The following is a 16,479-nucleotide window of genomic DNA, read 5'->3' on the forward strand; positions in this document are numbered from 1 at the left end:
TGCTCTGAACTATTCCGGAATCCATCTGTTGAAATGCTTTATAGTAAATATAATAGGAAATCTAAATGACTCCAACTTCAGATGAAGTTCCAAAATTCTTTGTGCCAATTCGAGTTAAAAATTAAATAACTGGAAGAATTTCAGTATTATTTTAAATGCTGTTTCTAAATTTTGCACAGGGATCACTTGAGCTTTAAGACGTGCAACTGCGCAAAGCAAGTTGAATTTGTGCCTGGGAAGCGGGTGTAAGTAACTGGATTATGCTGTTTATTGTAACAGATACTAGTTGGTTTTCCTATTTTAATAAACTGACAAGCACATAAAAAAAGAAAAAACCTATGATTACTATGTAGAGAAAGGTTTGTCACATTATTTATTGGACTTTTATCTTGAAAATGTACAAGTAAAATGCTGTTTTGTAAAATTAAAATGGACAAGTAAAAAGCTGTTTCTTTGTGAAAGAATGAGGTTTAAAAAATGAGGTAAGTTGAAGAATAAAAGCTCATCTGTATGCCTATTAATCATTTTTAATCCTTATTTAAATGTTAAAAGAATTATTTTTTAAAAAAGAATTATTCTTGATAAAATTTGTTGGTTTGTGAATCAACAAATTGATTATTTGTTAGAAATACCATTTGTTTCACACTGGAATCATTCACCTTCAGGTGTACACAGGACTTGGATTGGGAAGATCAGAAGTGGGAAGACCAAGTTTTAAAAAACAGGTTATATATACTGCTGTTTTATTTAACCTGAGTGCCTAATACTACTTTTATCCTTTATCCAAGATGCTCAAGAAGCATTTTAAATTGTGGAATGAGTATCAGCCGAGGCTTTGCTGATTGAGCATCCCAAATCTAAAACTCTGATATTAGAAATGTTCCAAAATCTGTAACTTTTTGAGCAGTCTGCCGGTCTTCAAAGTTTCAGATTTTAGATCTGGAGATTAAAAACTACTGAAAACAGGATGTTTGACAAGGCTTTAGGAGAGAAGCTAAACCGCTTTTCATGTTAACTCTGGATTTTGAGCCCCTTACAATCAAAATCACCTGCCCTTCTTATTAAAATAAACATGCAGACTTTTACTCCCACCCTCTAGTCTGTATTCACCAGTCTCTGGGAAGAGGCTAGGAATCTGTTTTGAAACTGCTGACCAGGTGACTAACCCTCTGTTCCAGTTCAAGAACCATGGGAATAAGGAAAATATAAAACATAGGCAGAAAGGGCAAAGACAAAGATTGCCAAAGAAAAGGAAATCACTTTATATACTAGAGTACTATTTTCTGTAAGTCTGTAACAACAAAATTTAAGACAACTATTACAGAAGCTTATTTATGTAATTCTGAGTTAGAACATTTTGAAAACATATTAAATGTATCCTCCTCATATAAGGTAAATAAATTAAGAGGATATGGTTGTAACCAGTCTCTGGTAATATAATTAGTAACAAAACTTGAGTTCTTGTGATGATAGCACCCATCAGAAGCTACAAACACTGGTATTCCTGGGTGGACCTATTGTGATGGTGCCAGTGAAACCAAAGCCACCCTCTGGAGTGTCTCCTTGCTACTCCCCACCTCACTCCCTGTTTAAGGCACAGGCTTTTGGCAAACTCAATTATTAGGTCTTAATTGACTGATAAATTACAAAATTTCAATTTTTCAGGGACCTGCTAGTTTCAAGGAATTACTCATTCTGTGACACACTTTATATCTTAGCATCAGACACACAGTCAAAGCCAAAGAAATACTTGGTGATGAAATGATACAAAGCTACTGCATATGTTTATTGAACTGAAATGAACTCTTGTGGAATGCTGCATGGAAGCACTTCCTCTCTGAGCCTAAGCAGTAGTATTTCAAGATCTCAGCAGCTCCACTTAAAACAGCACAACAGTGGACCAGTTTCTTAACACTTAAAAATCTCATATATGAACATCTACACTCCCATTAAAGCAAAAATGTCATCAATGTCATCTGTCTCTTTAACAGGTCCTGGCATATTTTGTTTATTTATCTTCATCTTTGTCCATGAATTAGTTTGACTTTCACTGCTTCCTGTAAGACTTCCATGAATCTGATTCTCCTTAGTTTGTGTGGCAGGCTTGTTAGTCAGCGGCTGCTTATTGTTACGGCAGCAATCAGTTCTCTGAACTGTGCCGTGTGAGAGACTCCACTTAGTACCGCTGTCCACAGCACTCTTGAGAGGTTCTTGAGGGAACTGCTGAATTTCCTTTAAAAGGGTTGACTGCCACTTTCTTTGTGGTTTCCTTTTTCTTAGTAAAAATGTATTCTGTGATCTTTGCCTCAGATGATGCTTTGAAGTTCTGATACCTGAGCCATGAAGAAGGCAGTTGCAAATGGATGTTTTTATGCATTCTAGTTTCTTTGGCAAACTAAACAATAGAGAAGAAAAACCTGATTTAGTAAAATGCCAAAAAAATTTTCCATCACTATTATACATGATTATTTACCAACTTCCAACAGAAAATACACAAATTACTTACAGGTCCTATAGCTATATATAATTCCAGGATCATAACAAAAAATGTGGAAATAGTTTCAAAATAGATCTGTTTTTTCAGACTATTAACTTCCCCCTGATTGAGGTTGAAGAAAGAAGTATCTCCATTTCACCCTAAAAGTTAACCAATTTCTAAAGTAAGATACCTGTATACTTCAGTATCAGTTTTTCCTCAGACCAAATAATCTGTTCATAATTTAACAGAATCTGAAACAGGGAAACATCACAAACTTTTAAAAACTACAGGTATATAATAATCTGTATCTTCATGTGCAATTTCTTATGGCAGGAATAAACAAGGAAAAAAATATGAGTAAAGAAAGTGTTTATAAAACAGTAGGAAGACAGGGCTTGTGACATAGACAAACACAGCTTTCAGCTACACAGTGTGATTCATATGTCATCTCCAAGTGTAGAAAACTCAAAACTCAAATAGCTGACTGTTCTGTTTTTTTTACTGGTTACTTAGTTTACTGGTGTCTTGCTGAAACTGCCTCACTTTGTTAGTGAAATTTTTAAAGGTTAATGTAGGTCTATGATCTCTGTCTCATCTCCCTCACCTTTTTTGAAACAAAAAAATCTGACAAGGCCCATAATAATGAAGCAATACATAATGTTTCCAAACCATTTTCTTGTCTTAATATAGCAGTGACTTTTAAGTGGGGAGAAGGTGGGTATGTACAGCTGAGTCAAAATGGAAAGAGAATGAATGAAAACAGGAATCAGAGAATTGAATGTTAGATACCCAGTTCAAACATCTTGGGAAAAACCCATCATTTTCTCATCTATAAAACAGGAATACTGCTTGCTTCACACAGTTATTATGGACTTAAATACATTGTAAGGTACCACAAAAAAAATACTAATGAAAGAACACTGTTTTGGAAGATACAGACTAACAATTTAATCAACACAAGGTTTTACTCCTTTGCTGACTGAATCATTATCATCTTTGAACAAATGCCTACATTTCCAACCTTAAAGGAACAAATCCCTTTTAGATGGCGGGCCTTTAGGGGATTCATAATGTAAAAATCCCTCTAGAAATTCATCCCTTAGAAATATGCAACGTTTTTCCTACAACTCAGGTAAAACTTGTAACAAAACTTCAGTTGTGTGCCAATATTTTCTGTGAAACAAAAATGTATTTTTCATAGTTTTTAAAAGTTAAATTTTAGATAGCTTTAATGGTTCATCCATAGCAACAGTATAAAGCCCTATCTATAACTATCAATAAGAGATTATGGTACAAGAACAGAATATTGTTTGATGGACACATAAAAAAGCTGGTTCAAGCAAATGACTACCTCTGTAAAGGAAAAATAAGGATCTTTATGTTTTCATCTGAAATTGTTACCACTGGCATCTATTATATTTTCAATAAAAATACAAAGCCTTGAAGTGTCCTCATGGAATGCTTCATGCTCACAACCTTAAACATGCCTGAATTTAAGAATCACATTAAAAGGAAGATGTCTGTATGTGGAAAATTTAGCTCCTACAAACATCAAATCTAACATTGGTCTTCATAGCACAGTGTAGGCTTTCTGCAACTGCAATGACATGGTGAGAAGAGCCACCTCTCCCACTAAAGCAGGAGCTTCCCAAGGACTAAGTGTGTCTCATGCAGTTGTATATCCAGGCTTACTACAATGCTTTCCAAATAAGCAACTGGGAATGATAAAGAATACAAATGAGGAATCTGATTCACCTAAATTTACTTTCTTCCTCCCAAAGATTAACTCTGCTCACGTAACAATAACAGATGAAATGACTCTTAGTGCCTAAAGCCTTGCTAGACATTTTTTACAGAAACCTGAATATATACATAATTTTTGTAATATACTTACCTATAACCTTGAGCTTCTACATGTTTAAGCCGATTACTTTTAAGAAGTTTGTTGCCCAGAAAGGTGGCCTGAGCCTTGAGTTTTTTGGTCCTGCACCATACAACTGCCACTTGGATTTCTTCAGAAAGTTGCATGAAGTTTTTGGCCTCTCGGAATCTTTGCACAAAAGTTTTGGCATGGAGAAATCCTATTACTTTCTGCGAAGAATGTTTAGTTGTCTTAAGCTTCAACTGAGAACATGTAGATTCAAAGCTGGTTTCCTAAAATATGACAAAGTAACAAAAATATTGACTGCTACTAACTTACAAATATGATAAAGAGGAAATCTGACTAAATCAAAATTTCAAAGTATTTTTTAAAAGGAAGATTTTTCACTTAGTGAAGGAAGACTTTTTCATTTATTGTGCATTCCTTTTGTCTTAGATACTTAATTTTTTATCCACTGCTCCTAACTTTCCCCTCACTACTCTTGCACTCCATACTAAAACAAAACCCATCTGCTACCAAATTAAATGGACACAGGAAACTATATTCTGATGTGTACTCCGAACACACACAAGAATAAAATTCCACAGGATTAAATACTGTGCAAAGCCTAATAGTGGAGGAAAAAATCATTGGACATCACTGGGCTGTCACACTTGTTTTTAATTTAGTCTGTCCTTAATAATCCTCCTCAGTGATGGGTCATACATGTTACTGAAGATACCAAGGAGAGAGGGAATGTAGGCCTACAAAGTGAGCCTTAACAACCATTCACCATTTACCAACCTGTAAAAAATGCTTAACTGAGCAGCACTTCCAATTCCACTTAAACTATTTCTAAGATGACACCTTTATTCAATCCTCTTTTTCTGTAACAAGTTTGGATTTTACTAACTTACTATTTCTTTATGAGAATATGACATCTACCAAGTCTGCTTCTGTTCTTCATTCAAAGTTTATCCTCTTTCCAAGTTTCTCACACTCAGCAGGAATTTATAGAAGTACATCAGTATTCTGTTTGGCCACTGATAAAAGAAGTTTGCCCTCAAAGTAAACAGCATATTGATGCCAAATGCTAAAAAATACTGTAATGATTATTCTTGAATAAGAAGAATGCTGTCTAACCACCTTCAAAAACAATTTCAAGGGTCACGAAGCCCCATGGTTTTCCGAAGACAGAACTAAAAAAACTACTTTGGAGACTAGTGTAATGGTAAAAAAATACAGACTGAAATCAAATGCATGTATGGCCTGTTCAAAATCATCAGCCTTTCTATGCCACAATTTTCTCACATGAAATGCAAAAACAGTAATGAAAGCATCTACTTCAACAAGGTAGACTGTAAGTTTATCCATACAGAGTATTTAGAGCAATGTCAGTTACAGAAAGTATTAGCTATTCCTATGATTCCTGCCCCTGAATGCATGAATTGGGCACAGGCTGAACTCTGTAAAAAGTTCAGGAAAGAAAATACTAATTAAAAATGGTTAAAATTTCTTGAATAGAATGGAAGAACTACCCCACAAAGGAAGCCAGACATTTTGTGAAAAGTCCTCATGATTGGGTGATAAAAAGTGACACTGATTTATTCATCCATTGTTAAGTTCAAAATAAACAGAATTTACAAGCAAAGCCTCAGTAAGAAAACAGAAGTCTCAAGACAAATGAGGATGATGATGAAAATGTCTACAATTGCTAATAAGATCAAACACCAACCGAATGTTTACCATATATTTCAGACTCAGTTGAACACTTTACATGCATTAAAACTAACTGAATCCTATAAGGTATAGTCTATTATTACAAAATAGAGGGATGTAAAGGTCAAAGAACTTATAGGTCTTACAGCTCTACAAGCCAAAGCTGAGTCAAAACATCAGTCTAACTGCAAATCCCAAACTCTTAATTGCAGTACGATGAATACATATCATGGAATTTATGGTCACTTTAAATTTTAGAGAAAGTCTTTACAATATTCCTGAAGGAATTCTATAACTGAACTAACTAGATGAACTTAAAATATCTTCTGTCTCTATTCACCTAAAAGTACACATCAACCCAGGAGTGGTGGCATATACCTATTATCTCAGCAGCTCCAAAGGCTGACAGGAGGCTCACAATTTCAAGGACAACCTGAGCAACACAGCAAAACTCTTGTCTAAATAAGTTTGGGGTTATAGCTCAGCACACTCCATGGGTTTAATCTCCAGTTCTAGACAAAAAAATAGGGAGGTGGGAGTAGTAGGGCAGGGATGGGAGGAGGAGGGAAAAAAAATCACACACTAAGAACTAAAAAGACACCAAGCTTAGCCGGGAATAAAAAAATAGAAGCAAGATTCAATCCTTTCCTTGATAAGTAACACCCTTTACAAATTAGCAGAAATCACAAGCTGCATTAAATTTAGTTAACTAACCTGAATAGCTCTGTGCTTCAGCTGTTCGCAGAAAGCCCTCACGTCAAATCCTGATGACTTTTCTGTGAAAAGGAAAACACAAGGATACTATTTTCAAATTACAAACGAAATTTTACGCAAGTTCATTGTTTTTCTAGTTTACCACAAAAGAAAGAAAGCAAGCAAAAAACTATGAAAGATCAAGAGAAACAAAGAACTTTAAATGCTCAAACTCAGAAAACACAGATAACCATACCTCTTCTAATAAGTATGGGTTAACGAGAAGAGATACTGAATGTCTTTCTATACAATGCATGCTTTCAAGTGATTTATTTAATTAGAATAGGTGCATCAAAGCAAATTACCTTTAAGGACTTTTGTATTCTTTACTGGCTGGCCAAGATCCACCTTACTCTGTACACTGATCTTCGTTTGTTTAGCCTCTTGGGAAATTCTAAGCAAACTGTCTTCACTGGAACCTGGTGATTGTTCTTTTTTCAAAAATAGTTTATTTAGCAACTTAATTACTCCTTTAGCTGCAAAAGCTGTAGGCTTTTTTTTCTTAAAGATTTCAAGACAGGGCTGTCCTAGAAATTCAGCAATATCAGAAGGAAAGGTAAAATCTTTGAAGTAAGGCATTGGTTGAATCCTAGAGACTTCTTGAAGCAACGCAAACAATGGCTCATATAATGAAATCAACCTTCTTAAAACATCCTTATAGAGAATCCTAAAAAGCAAAAAAGGGCTGATATAAGCTGGCTAGTACAAAATAAATTGCAAGATTCAAAACTGAGTAAGTATGGATATCAATTCTGCCAATGTAGGTAAAAAACACTGTATTTCTAAATAGTCCCATTAATCCAGCCCAAACAGAAAAATCAAAGCACAAAATGTTACTCTAAAACAACTAGCTGGAGATTTGTCAAAGGATGCAAATAAAAATCCTACTGGTAGTTTTATCTAAATCAGTGATGGCAAATCTTTTAGAGAGCAATGCCCAAACCGTAAGCCAAAACCAACTTACCACAAAATGCCAACGACAAGTAAACCTGAATACTGAGATTTTAGTTTAATACCCTCTGCTTAAAACAAAACAACACACATGCCCCAGGTTTGTCACCACTGATCTAGATGATGAGACCGCAGACAAATTTCATGTTCACTTAGTTATTTGTGAATTCCTTAAAATAAGCATACATCATTGCTGTACTGAGCAAAAAATAAATCCCTTTTAACTACAAAAAAAGAGCAATACAAGTTAAATATTTTAAAATAATAACTGGTAATTCAAATGTTATTACTTCTAAGAATAAGCAGGATAAAAAACAAGACTGAAAATGGTATGCGAGATAATCAGTTTAAGCCATTAAACTGAGGTTTTTAATCACTGAAGACAAAGTATTTTCTTTTTTTTCAGTTTTCTTACTTACAAAATAATGATTCAATTCTGAGTCTAATTAGCCATCAAGTCATTTTTGACAATACATATATATTGAGACTGCAACAGTATGCCTCTTTAGTTTGCAAGTATTACTAGTGTTCTTTATGTCAATAATACACCTCAAAAAATGGTGATGTTTCAGATGCAAGCAAAGTCTAGAGTGAATATGGAAAGTCAAATTGCATTTCTCACTGCCATTAAAAAACAGAAACCAAATGGCACAAAGAATCAAGATACGTTACAGTACAGAAATCACTTTTTTGTGTGTGTGCTGGGGATCAAACTCACTCACGACCTTGTACTTGCCAGACAGGTGCTTATGCCACTAAGCTAAACCCCCGCCCTCAGAAATCATTTTGAATAGCCCATTACAATACAATTACTGTGCCAACAACTGCCAACAACTTTTTATTATTCCAGTTCTAAATCCTAGGAGTTAATTTTTTACCATTAGGTGTTACATCAATCTGATCAGCTACAGATAGGAAACCTAGTCCTTTGTCATAACCATCAGAATTTGTCTTCCTAATTTACCACAAGTAAACAGGAACTCCCACATCTTCAACATATGACATGAAACTACATGAAACACTCATAAGAAAATTGGGGTGAGGTACAGAAATGAAAAATATCAAAAGTATACACATACCATAATCTGCTTACTAGCCCAACCATGACAAGGTTTAAAATAATGAACTCCTGCAATCTTAGGTGTTTCACCGTCAAACTGTAGAATCAATTTAAGGTGGGAAAACAAAATCAAAGTAATTGAGGTTTGCAAGTTATAATTATGAGAGAATAGAAACAGAATGGAGGTAAAAGGAATCTTGAAGGCGTGAAAGCCTTAAAACATGTTCCACTAGCTGGATATGATAGTATATGCTATACTCTCAGCACACTGGGAGTCTGAAGCAGGTGAATCTTAAGTTTGAGCCCAACCTGGGCCACATAGCAAGAAATGTCTTAAAAGAAAAATTTTTTTTAAAAAATTTTTTAAAGGGCCAGGGATGTGGCTCAGTATGAGGGCCCTGTGTTCAATCCCATGATACTTTAAAAAAACAAAAGTGCACTGCAAAACGAAAACTTAAAAGTACATACAATCTGCTAGAGATACATTATTAAACTTAGTTTCTAAGATTAAGAATTTATACCTGTCAATGCTCTTAGGATAATCATGCTAGGAAGAAACAAGGTCTCTGACAATGGCAATATTCAGCATTTACTGGGAAAAGGAGACCAACACTAAAGTTTAAGAATTTCACAGATTAGAAAGAATACCTACAGACTCTAGCCTACAAACCGAAATACTGCCAAATATATCCAAACAATTCCCACTCACAAGAAAGCCTTTCAGTACATTCAAGGATACAGAAATGTTTTGCAGCAGCAATCCAATAAGCGGAGTAACAACTTGCAGGCTCCTAAAACCTTCATCAATGTCAACTCCACCACTGGTTGGCTGGGGATCACACACGTTTTGATAGTTACACTCTGATTTTCACTTGACAAAAACAGAAAAACACATTACATTCATTTTAAAATATAAAACATTTCTATCTATCTCATTTTTCAAATGAAGACCTGCTTGGTAACAACTCAGTGATGTTTCAATAAAACCTACTGTGACCCATATTCAATGTCATGCTGGTCTCTTCCACACACCAACAAAGAGAGATTTACTACCACAAACACCAAGTGCCCCATATCGAAACAAAATTTGTACAGCTGAGGTATAATTGGTTATCTTCCAACATGAAGCAGAAAGAAATCCAAACGGGAGATCACAACAGGACATCAAATCCCCAGCCCATCACATCACAAGGCAATGAACCTACCTGGAAGAAAACAACTCAGGCAGGTCTTTAATTGAACCCTCCAAATTCATGTTTTTCAAACGTTTTAAACATTGTTCAACCTGAAAGAGGAAGAGCAGCTCAACTTAACATATACATAACATGTGTAAGGTCACTGATAAGCCCAAGAAAGCAAAGAAACCAGACTTTCAAAGTATGAAAACATATTAAATATCACAGTATCCATTTTTGTTAAGATAAAGAAATACAAAGCCCAAGTAATTAATTATGGTTACAAATATGGAATTTATCTAGCCCAACAAATTTCTCAGGTTAAATAATCTTAAGAATTTGCAACACACCATAATGTGCCTGATGCTATAACAGGGGTCAAAACACATATAAAGTAATTCTCAAGATTGTAATTTGCTAAGGTAACATGATTTATAATATTGAACTATGAAAGTAAGAATAACTACTAACAACTAAATTTCAACAGTCTGTAAGTACAATCTCAGAGATGAGGAAAGTGACTGTCACTGAACAAATACATGAACACTGGCTCCAAATGAGATATACTGGAAAATAAAGTGGTGTATGACACACTTTCCAAGTTTTAATAGTAAACATAAGATAACATGTAAAATAATATATGCTAAAAAATAGGCATATTTAAGATTGTAATCATCTAGTCTTTTTCTCCATAGCATTTACTACCACTTGTCATACTCTCCAAACTATCCTATAAGCTCCACATGGACAATGTATTTTTTCATTTTGTTCATTACTGTAATCCAGGTCTTAGAATGGTGTTGAGTAGGCATTCAATACTATTTTTTATTTAAAAAAAAAAAAAAAAAAAAGCAAAGCCATGCACATACAAAATTCTATAATCTATAGTTGTCAGGAATATCATACAAAGGGAAATCCTGGGACTCCATCTTTATTCTTCTTCTTTTTGGGGTGGGGGGGCCTAAAAGAAAACAACCAGACTAACGTAGACTAACGTACCCAGACTAACGTACCCAGAAAACCTTTCATTCAAATTTAATGGAGAAAAAAGATACTTCCATGACAAAGAACTACTGAAGAAATTCATATCTACCAAACCAACCCTAGAAAGAGTATTGAAAGATGTGCTAGAAAGAGATTAAAAATGAGTACAATCTCCGGAACAACAACAGAAAGAAACCACCAGGCTGGATAAGAAATTAAACAAGGGCAGAAAGAGGGAAACCAACAAAAGGAACACAATATGGCAAAGTCAAGCCAGTACATATCAGTGATAGTCAAAAATGTAAATGGTTTCAATTCACCTGTCAAAAGAAACAGGTTGACAGAATGGATCAAGAAACAGGATCCCAGGGGCTGGGGATTTTAGCTCAGCGGCATAAGCACCTGCCTTGCAAGCAGGTGGTCATGAGTTCGATCCCCGGTACCGATAAAAATGAAAAAGACAAAAAGAAACAGGATCCCACAATATGCTGTATACAAGAAACATATCTGACTCAAAAAGAAACTCATAGATTAAAAGTCAAAGAGTGGAAAACAGTATTCCATGCAACAGGAACTCAGATAAAAGCAAGGATAGCTATTCTGTTTGCAGACAATGTGAACTTCAAACCTAAAAGGATTAAAAGCGATAAAGAAGGTCACCACATACTTGTAAGTGGAAAACTACAAGAGGAAGAACTAACAATTATAAATGTATATGCACCAAATATAGGAGCACCCAACTATATATGACAAACACAATTGGACACGAAAAACCAAATACAGAAGAACACAATTGTAATAGGAGACCTTAACACCCCACTGTCACAAAGACATAGAACAACTAAACAAAAACTCAGCAAAGAAATAATAGAGCTGAATCATACCTGTGAATGAATGGATTTAGTGGATATTTACAGAGTGTTCCACCCAACCACATCAGAATATACATTCTTCTCAGCTGCACACAGGACATTCCCCAAAATAGACCATATATTAACTCATAAAACATTCTTAAGTAAATGCAAAGGGAGTGAAATTATCCCATACATAGTATCTGACCATAGTGCTCTAAAATTGGAAATCAATGGCAAAAAAACTGCAAAACCTGCATAAATACATGGAAATTAAATAACAACTTTCTGAACAACCCGTGGATAACAGATGAAATCAAAGAAGAAATAATACCTACAATACGATGAAAATGCAGACACAACATACTGTAGCCTATGGGATGCCATTAAAGCAGTCCTAAGAGGAAAATATATAGCAATAATTAGTCATACAAAGAAAACAGAATGAGCACAAATACATAACCTAATGCTACATGTCAAGCGTCTAGAAAAAGTAGAGCAAGTTAAACCCAAAGGTCATAGAAGAGAGGGAACTGTAAAAAATACAGCAGAAATTAATGCAATTGAAACAAAAAAATTAATGAATCAAAGAGCTGTTTTTTGAAAGAATAAACAAAATTGATAAACCTCTAGCCAACCTTATCAAGAAAAATAAAAAACTCAAATCCATGCCATAGGACTGAAAAGCGGGAAATTACTACAGATCCCATGGAAATTCAAAAAATCATGACCACGTACTTTGAAAATCTCTACTCACACAGAGTGGAAAACACAGAAGAAATGGACAGATTTCTAGAAACATATGAACCCTCAAAGCTCAATCAAGAAGATAGAACAATTTTGAATAACTCAATATCAACTACTGAAATCAAAAATGTGATTAAAAACTTACCAACAAAGAAAAGCCCAGGTCCTGATGGATTCATAGATTAAAAGTCAAAGGATGGAAAACATTATTCCATGCAACAGGAACCCAGAATTCTCAATTCTATAAGAAATGTAGAGATGATTTAATGCCAATACTCCTTAAACTCTTCAATGAAATTCAAAGAAAAGCAGTGCTCCCTAAATCATTCCTGGAGGCAAGTATCACTCTGATATCAAAACCAGAGAAAGACCCAACCAAAAAGGAGAACTATAACCAATCTCGCTAATGAATACTGATGCAAAGATTCTCAATAAAATACTGGCAAATAAAATGCAGCAAGTCATTAACAAGATTATACACCACAACCAATTGGGATTTATTCCAGGAATGCAGGGATGGTTTAACATATGCAAATCAAAAAATGTAATACATCACATCAAAACAGCCAAAGACAAAAACCACATGATCACCTCAATAAATGCAGAAAAAGCTTTTGATAAAGTTCAACACCTGTTCATGTTAAAAACCCTTTAGAAACTCGGAATAGATGGAATTTACCTCCATCTCATAAAGGACATTTATGACAATCCAACAGCCAACATTATACTAAATGGACAAAAACTGAAAGCCTGCATTCTAAAATCAGATAAGGATGTCCACTATCACCACTCCTATTCAATATAGTTCTAGAAATATTAGCCAGATTAATCAGACAAGAGGGAAAAATAACAGGAATAAAAATAGGAAAAAAATAAGTGAAAGTATCATTATTTGCAGATGACATGATATTCTACATAGAAGACCCCAAACACTCCATTAAAAGACTACTAGAGGTAATAAACAAATTTAGCAGCATAGCTGGATACAAAATCAACACTCAGAAATCAACAGCACTCCTGTACACAAACAAAAAACTCACTGAGAGGGAATTATGGAAACATTGCCTTTCAGAATAGCATCTAAAAAAAGTCAGATACTTAGGAATCAACCTAACCAAGAATGGAAAAGACCTATATGCTGAAAATTATACTACTCTAAAAAGGACATTGAAGAGGATATTAGAAAATGGAAGGATATTCCTTGTTCTTTGTTAGGAAGAACACTGAAAATGGCCATACTCCCAAAACTGTTACACAGATTCAATGCAACCCCAATCAAAATACCATCAACATACGTTATAGATCTCCTAAATTTCATTTGGAAACAGAAGAAATCTAGAATAGCAAAAGCAATTCTGGGCAACAAAGGCAAGTCAGGAGGCATCTCAATTCCTCACTTGAAACTATACTACAAAGCCACAGTAATAAAATCAGCATGGTACTGGCAAAGAAATAGACCTGAGGATCAAAGGAACAGATTAGAAGATACAAACACTACTACAACGACACTCAGCCACCTTATATTTGATAAAGGACTAAACATGTTCGATGGAAAAAAAAGATAGCTTCTTTAATAAATGGTGTTGGAAAAATTTGATTTTCACATGCCAAACACTAAAACTAGACCTATGCCTGTCACCATACACTAAAGTCTAAATGGATCAAAGATATAAATATTAAAACAGAAAGCTAACATTAAAACATTAAAACTAAATCTACTGGAGGAAAAGGTAGGTAGAAATCTTGGAGACATAAGGGTAAGCAGAGAATTCATGAATAAATTGCAAACCACATGGGGAACACTTCAAAGAATCAACAACTGGGATCTCATTACTAAAAAGTTTCGGCACTTCAAAAGAAATCACCAACAGAGTGAAAAGAAAACCCACATAATGGGAAAGAATTTCAACCAACAATCCCTCAGACAAAGGACTTATATCCAGAACATATAAGAACTGAAAAACATCAAATCCCCAAAATTCAAAGACCGTCTCCAAAAATGGGCATAGGAGATGAACATAGTTCTCAGATGAAGATATACAAATGGCAAATAAATACATGAAGAAAAGTTCACCATCACTGGTCATTGGAGAAATGCAAATTAAAACAGCACTGAGATTTCATCTCACCCTGGAAAGAATGGCTGCCATCAAGAAAACAACTGATAACACATGTTGACAAGGACACAGGAAAAAGGAACACTGCTCCACTGTTGGTGGATGTGCAGACTGGTGCAAACACCATGGAAATCAGTATGGAGATTCCTCAAAAACTAGGACTGGAGGTTCCATTCAATCCAGCTATTCCCCTCCTGGGTATTTTCCCAGAAAAATTGAAAAGGTCAGGTCAGATATATGTGCACCATATTCATAACAGCACGAGTTGTGATAGCCAAATCTTGGAAACAACCAAAATGCCCATCAACCACAGAGTGGATGAAAAAATGTGGTATTTTTATACAATGGAACACTATTCAGCTATAAAAAAGAATGATCTTGAGGCCTTTATAGGTAAATGGAGGCAATCTGAGCATATCCTCATTAGTGAAATTATCAAGACTCACATTAATAAATACCACATTGTCTCTCTAGTGTAAAAAATAGTAAAAACTGACAGAATAAAGAGATCCAAAAAGTATAACTTATACTTATAAAAGTATAAGATACTGTGAAAGGGCAGGAAAGTGGTCTAAAGGGAATAACGATATAGTGTGTAAGACCATATTATTGAATTTTTGTTGGAACATTGAACAGAAGGATTTGCACTGTAAATGTTTGAGTGTCTAGCCACTATTTATGCTTTGATTTTGTGACTTTGAAACTCTTTTTTAAGATAATAATGGGTAACATATCAACTAGCATTTTTATGATGTTAATTTTTTTAAATTTGGTATTGTTCTACCCTTTTTTTTCTGTTTTTCTTTTTCTTTTTTTTTTTTGGCGGTACCGGGGATCAAACTTACGACCTCACCCTTGGCAGGCAGGGGCTTATGCCACTGAGCTAAATCCCCAACCCTTTTTCTGTTTTTCTATTTCTTTAATTTTCTTTTCTTTCTTTGGAAAAAAAAAAAAAAAGGAACAATATGTAATATAACAACCACTGTTAAATTTTTTTCATTCTGTTTTGAAAACCTATATTGTTATTGTTTTGGGTTTCCTGTTATCTCTTTTGATTTTGTTTTTCTTGACTTTTTTCTTTTTAAAATAAAATTAAAAAATAAAAATAAACAGAACTAGCACGTGTAAGAGGAATCAAGAATATTTTCTGTGCTTCACTTGGGGGAAGGTTAGAGAGGCTAATTCTCCTACCTCACTTTTGAAAATAGAAAATACAAACTTTAAAGTCTATAAAAGTTCTCTGTAAACCATGAAATATTAAGCAGCTATAAGGCAGCAGAAGTAGTAACAATATCAGGTCAGCAGTAAGAGAAGCAAGAGACAATCTGAGGGATCCTGGAGAACCAAAACACATACACAGATTAACTGTACCAAAGCACACACTGTGGCAAATGCTGTAAGAAAACTATAAAGAAGAGTCCCAATAACCAAGCAAGAAAAAAAGATGTATTCAATTTCACTAATAATCAGAAAAATGCAACTTGAAATGCTACACCTTGGAAAGAAGATGATCACTATCGGGAAAGCTTAAAATGGAGCTTAGAGGATGAGACAGCTTTCACAAGCAGATACAAAGGCTGGAAACACACAAAGCGCCAGAACAGCAAGGACTCACAAGACGAAACAAACATGGTGAGTGTGTAGATTCATTAAGAGTTCAGGCTGGCTGGAACAGAACAAATCTGAAGGTAAAAGTGAAGCCTGAGTTAAGAAGGCTGAAGAGACCAGACAATAGCAGATCTCATAAGCCAAACTAAGGAGACTGTTCAAGATACATACAAT

The 16,479-nt window shown here is 34.7% G+C and overlaps 2 protein-coding genes across 11 annotated transcripts in view; one reads left to right on the plus strand and one right to left on the minus strand.

Moving 5' to 3' along the window:
* The window catches only part of Gtpbp8 (GTP binding protein 8 (putative)), a 32,801-nt gene that overhangs the window by 15,407 nt on the left and 915 nt on the right, over positions 1-16,479 (plus strand). For 2 of the 4 annotated variants that reach the window (XM_063224969.1, XM_063224967.1), the window contains one exon: positions 180-245. In XM_063224969.1, coding sequence (XP_063081039.1) covers positions 180-245 — 66 coding nt within the window. Of the gene's footprint in view, positions 3,925-16,479 lie in introns of those variants that run through there. The other 2 variants (XM_063224968.1, XM_003469272.5) reach the window with 2 other exon arrangements.
* Nepro (nucleolus and neural progenitor protein) overlaps positions 1,758-16,479 on the minus strand; it is an 18,530-nt gene continuing 3,808 nt past the window's right edge. For 3 of the 7 annotated variants that reach the window (XM_003469208.5, XM_013151781.2, XM_023564883.2), the window contains 7 exons: positions 10,029-10,108; positions 9,563-9,694; positions 8,843-8,920; positions 7,118-7,479; positions 6,774-6,835; positions 4,374-4,633; positions 1,758-2,395 (listed from right to left, as the gene is read on the minus strand). In XM_003469208.5, coding sequence (XP_003469256.1) covers positions 1,939-2,395; positions 4,374-4,633; positions 6,774-6,835; positions 7,118-7,479; positions 8,843-8,920; positions 9,563-9,694; positions 10,029-10,108 — 1,431 coding nt within the window. In that variant the 3' untranslated portion in view covers positions 1,758-1,938. Of the gene's footprint in view, positions 2,396-4,373; positions 4,634-6,773; positions 6,836-7,117; positions 7,480-8,842; positions 8,921-9,562; positions 9,695-10,028; positions 10,109-12,167; positions 12,231-12,725; positions 12,822-16,479 lie in introns of those variants that run through there. The other 4 variants (XM_063224966.1, XM_063224965.1, XM_063224964.1 and 1 more) reach the window with 3 other exon arrangements.

The sequence above is a fragment of the Cavia porcellus genome, unplaced genomic scaffold (genome assembly GCF_034190915.1).
Source record: "Cavia porcellus strain 051 isolate PalLab524CR breed Dunkin Hartley unplaced genomic scaffold, mCavPor4.1 scaffold_15, whole genome shotgun sequence".
NCBI classification, from domain to species: domain Eukaryota; kingdom Metazoa; phylum Chordata; class Mammalia; order Rodentia; family Caviidae; genus Cavia; species Cavia porcellus.